Source organism: Coregonus lavaretus (genome assembly GCF_964263955.1).
Source record: "Coregonus lavaretus genome assembly, chromosome: 21".
Lineage (NCBI taxonomy): Eukaryota > Metazoa > Chordata > Actinopteri > Salmoniformes > Salmonidae > Coregonus > Coregonus lavaretus.
In genome coordinates, this window is record NC_140008.1 from 12,294,594 (window position 1) to 12,297,320 (window position 2,727).

The window sequence follows — 2,727 nt, forward strand, 5'->3', positions numbered from 1 at the left end:
GAAAGGCGGGAGCTAGAAAGCCCGCTGGGCTACTTTGTGGACAACGACTCCCATTGTTAGGGCGGTGAGACGTGTATCTTGTCAGTATATACATAATCTTTCCCCTACAGTCATTGCAACCTACCATAGCTCAGTGGTCTCAACGGGCTTCCGTAAATTTGCTGAAACGTCAACAATCAAGATGGCGGACTGGAATCGAGGTAATTTGCTATGTGACACGTCTTCATTATAAACATTGACCCATATTCTTAAACGAACATTTTTACGGACTAATTGTTTTGGAAGAATTGTATGTAGATTGCTTTTTATGTGTCTAACCCAGTGTGAATTGTAGATTGTCAAAGTACAGATTGTCGAGCTAGCTGTCTCTCTGGTCGTAGTTATCTAGTAAATGTGTTAGCTAGTTAGCATAACGTTAGTTTTTTTTTACGTGATCTATCTTGCTCGTATGTACATATCTGTCCTATTATTCACTCCCTATGCTTGTCATAATAGGACAAGGTGCTGTTGACGATATGTTGGACGCGGAAAACAAGCTTCTGGCTGACAATTTGGCCTCCAAAGTTTCCAGATTGAAATCGGTATGTGTGACCACTGACCAGTTACATCTACCGACCAGTTACATCTACCAGTATGCTACCAACAACTTGCAAATAAAGTAGCAGGCATAGCTAGTATTATTGTAAAAGTTAGCTGCTAATTTTAACTTATTTGATTTACTTTGTTTTTATTATAATTTTTTAACTTTTTGAAAAAAAACTTATTAACTTTAGCTGCTGACTTTTCATCCTAATTCTGTGTAATTCTGTGTCACCTTAAAGCTTGCCTACGACATTGACAAAGAAGCTGAAGACCAGAATTCATATTTGGATGGCATGGTAAGTATTGAGCAAGGCCAGGGTAATCTGAATGTAGCAGGTGGCTGTCTGGGGCTGGGCGGTATAGTTCTGCATCTAACGAGTTTCCTGATGTATGTAGTAAGTTCATCAATCCACTCTTCCTTTTCTGTTTCTAGGATTCCAATTTTCTGAGTGCTACAGGACTGTTGACTGGCAGTGTGAAGAGGTTCTCTGGCATGGTGCGATCTGGAAGAGACAATCGCAAAATCCTCTGCTATGTCTCAGTAGGACTGGTCTTCATCTTCTTCCTGCTCTACTATCTAATCTACAGGGTCCAGAACTGAAGAGATTTAACAAGAATGGAACTTTATTTGTGGCTTCAGGTGTGGCTGGCTACTTTCCTCTGTTATACCAAGAAAGACAAAATATAAACTTTTATTGTGAAGATTTTGGATAGGAAATCATCTCCCCCTCCAATTCTCTATATAATAATGTCTTCTGCTCGAAATAAGAAATACAGTATGTGCAGATTTGTGTATATAATTTATGTCTCAGTTATATGAGAACTGTCATTGTACATACATTATTTAAGAAACCAGTCATGTAAACGCTGAACATTGCTCTACCCCAAAAATGACTCATTCTTACCAGGATGCAGTTGAATGCAGGATACACCTTTATTTACATTGATAAATAGCCCTAAAGAGTATTGGCAGTATGTCAAAGAATGCACCAGTGCCCTTTTCACATTACTGATCCAAGACAGGCAGTACTGACCATAGGTACAATAAGAGATTGTCCTCGGTTTTGGCTTATTTATGTGTTTTGTAATAGTAGTTTAAAGACATGCTCCGGTACTTTGGCGACTAGTAAGTATTTTTTTAACCTCCCGCTTTGGGCTGGATGTGTCAATGTGTAGTTCATACATGCAGAATTACTGTCTTACCTCAATTAGCCATGAAATCCCGAGTTTGAAAGCAACTTTTTTCTGGAAACTGTGACGTAGTGCGCAATTTTCCGGGACCACTTTTGGTCGTGAGCGCTACTTTCAGAACTACTGGCTAGAAAGTATACAAAAGTACCGTAGAATCTCTAAGACAATGACCAACTTTAGCATACTTGAATCTTATTCTGTGATTTTAAGTTTTCAATACCCGATGACTTTCAATTATGTTTCAGAAAAACAAGAACAAACTTAAATCTAATTTACAAACCAAGTAACTGTTTTGGTTTTCAGATTTACAGTGCTTTAGCATTGGACTAATATGTCTATAAGTGTGAGTAATAATATACATTTTCAGCAGCTGGCATGTAATTAACCTTTCTTGCTTTTCCAAAACAACTACTTAACAACATGATTATTTTTTACCAGTCAGTTGTATTAATCCTTGTAATGTATGTGTAATAAGCATTGTGACACTACAGTCGACTCCGGATAAGCGAGAACTCCACAGGTTCCAATTCAAATACTTAACTTTTCATGCTGTGGATATCTGAAAGCTCTCATGTAGTTAATGCAGTCCTGAACCAATTAAACCATTTCACTTATCAGGAGTCGACTAGTTTACAGATGGTAGATGGTTGACTTTACAGAGATGGCAGGACATTTTAATTTAGTTTAAGGATATTAAATGAGATTTTGAAGAAATCTGTTGAGCAAATGTATTTCTTACAATCAACCACTATCCAGATCTGAGTGATCCAATTAGTCCATGAGCCAGACTACCAAATTTGGGCCGTCGATGTCTTATAGTGATATATATTTTTTAAAGGTCCATGTCCGTGGAGTTGGGAAATGTGTGATAGCAGTGCAGCAATGGTGGCTTTCTATTTGTTATCACTCTTTTATTCATCCCTCCATCACATTCATTTTTCCCATAGGGATTTT

At 37.8% G+C, this 2,727-nt stretch overlaps 1 protein-coding gene across 1 annotated transcript; it reads left to right on the forward strand.

The window, feature by feature from the left end:
* Window positions 1-89: 89 nt before the first annotated feature.
* bet1l (Bet1 golgi vesicular membrane trafficking protein-like) lies at window positions 90-1,369 on the forward strand. The gene is made up of 4 exons (XM_084186416.1): window positions 90-200; window positions 496-581; window positions 822-878; window positions 1,016-1,369. The coding sequence occupies exons 1-4, from the start codon at window positions 182-184 to the stop codon at window positions 1,181-1,183; spliced, it is 330 nt and encodes a 109-aa protein (XP_084042542.1). The 5' UTR covers window positions 90-181; the 3' UTR covers window positions 1,184-1,369.
* The last annotated feature ends 1,358 nt before the right edge of the window (window positions 1,370-2,727 follow it).

What these genes read in the sequence shown, in the direction of transcription:
- bet1l (XM_084186416.1), top strand. An exon ending in AAGTTTCCAGATTGAAATCG is followed by an intron (nt 582 to 821) that starts GTATGTGTGACC and finishes GTCACCTTAAAG; the next exon opens with CTTGCCTACGACATTGACAA. An exon ending in ATTCATATTTGGATGGCATG is followed by an intron (nt 879 to 1,015) that starts GTAAGTATTGAG and finishes TTCTGTTTCTAG; the next exon opens with GATTCCAATTTTCTGAGTGC.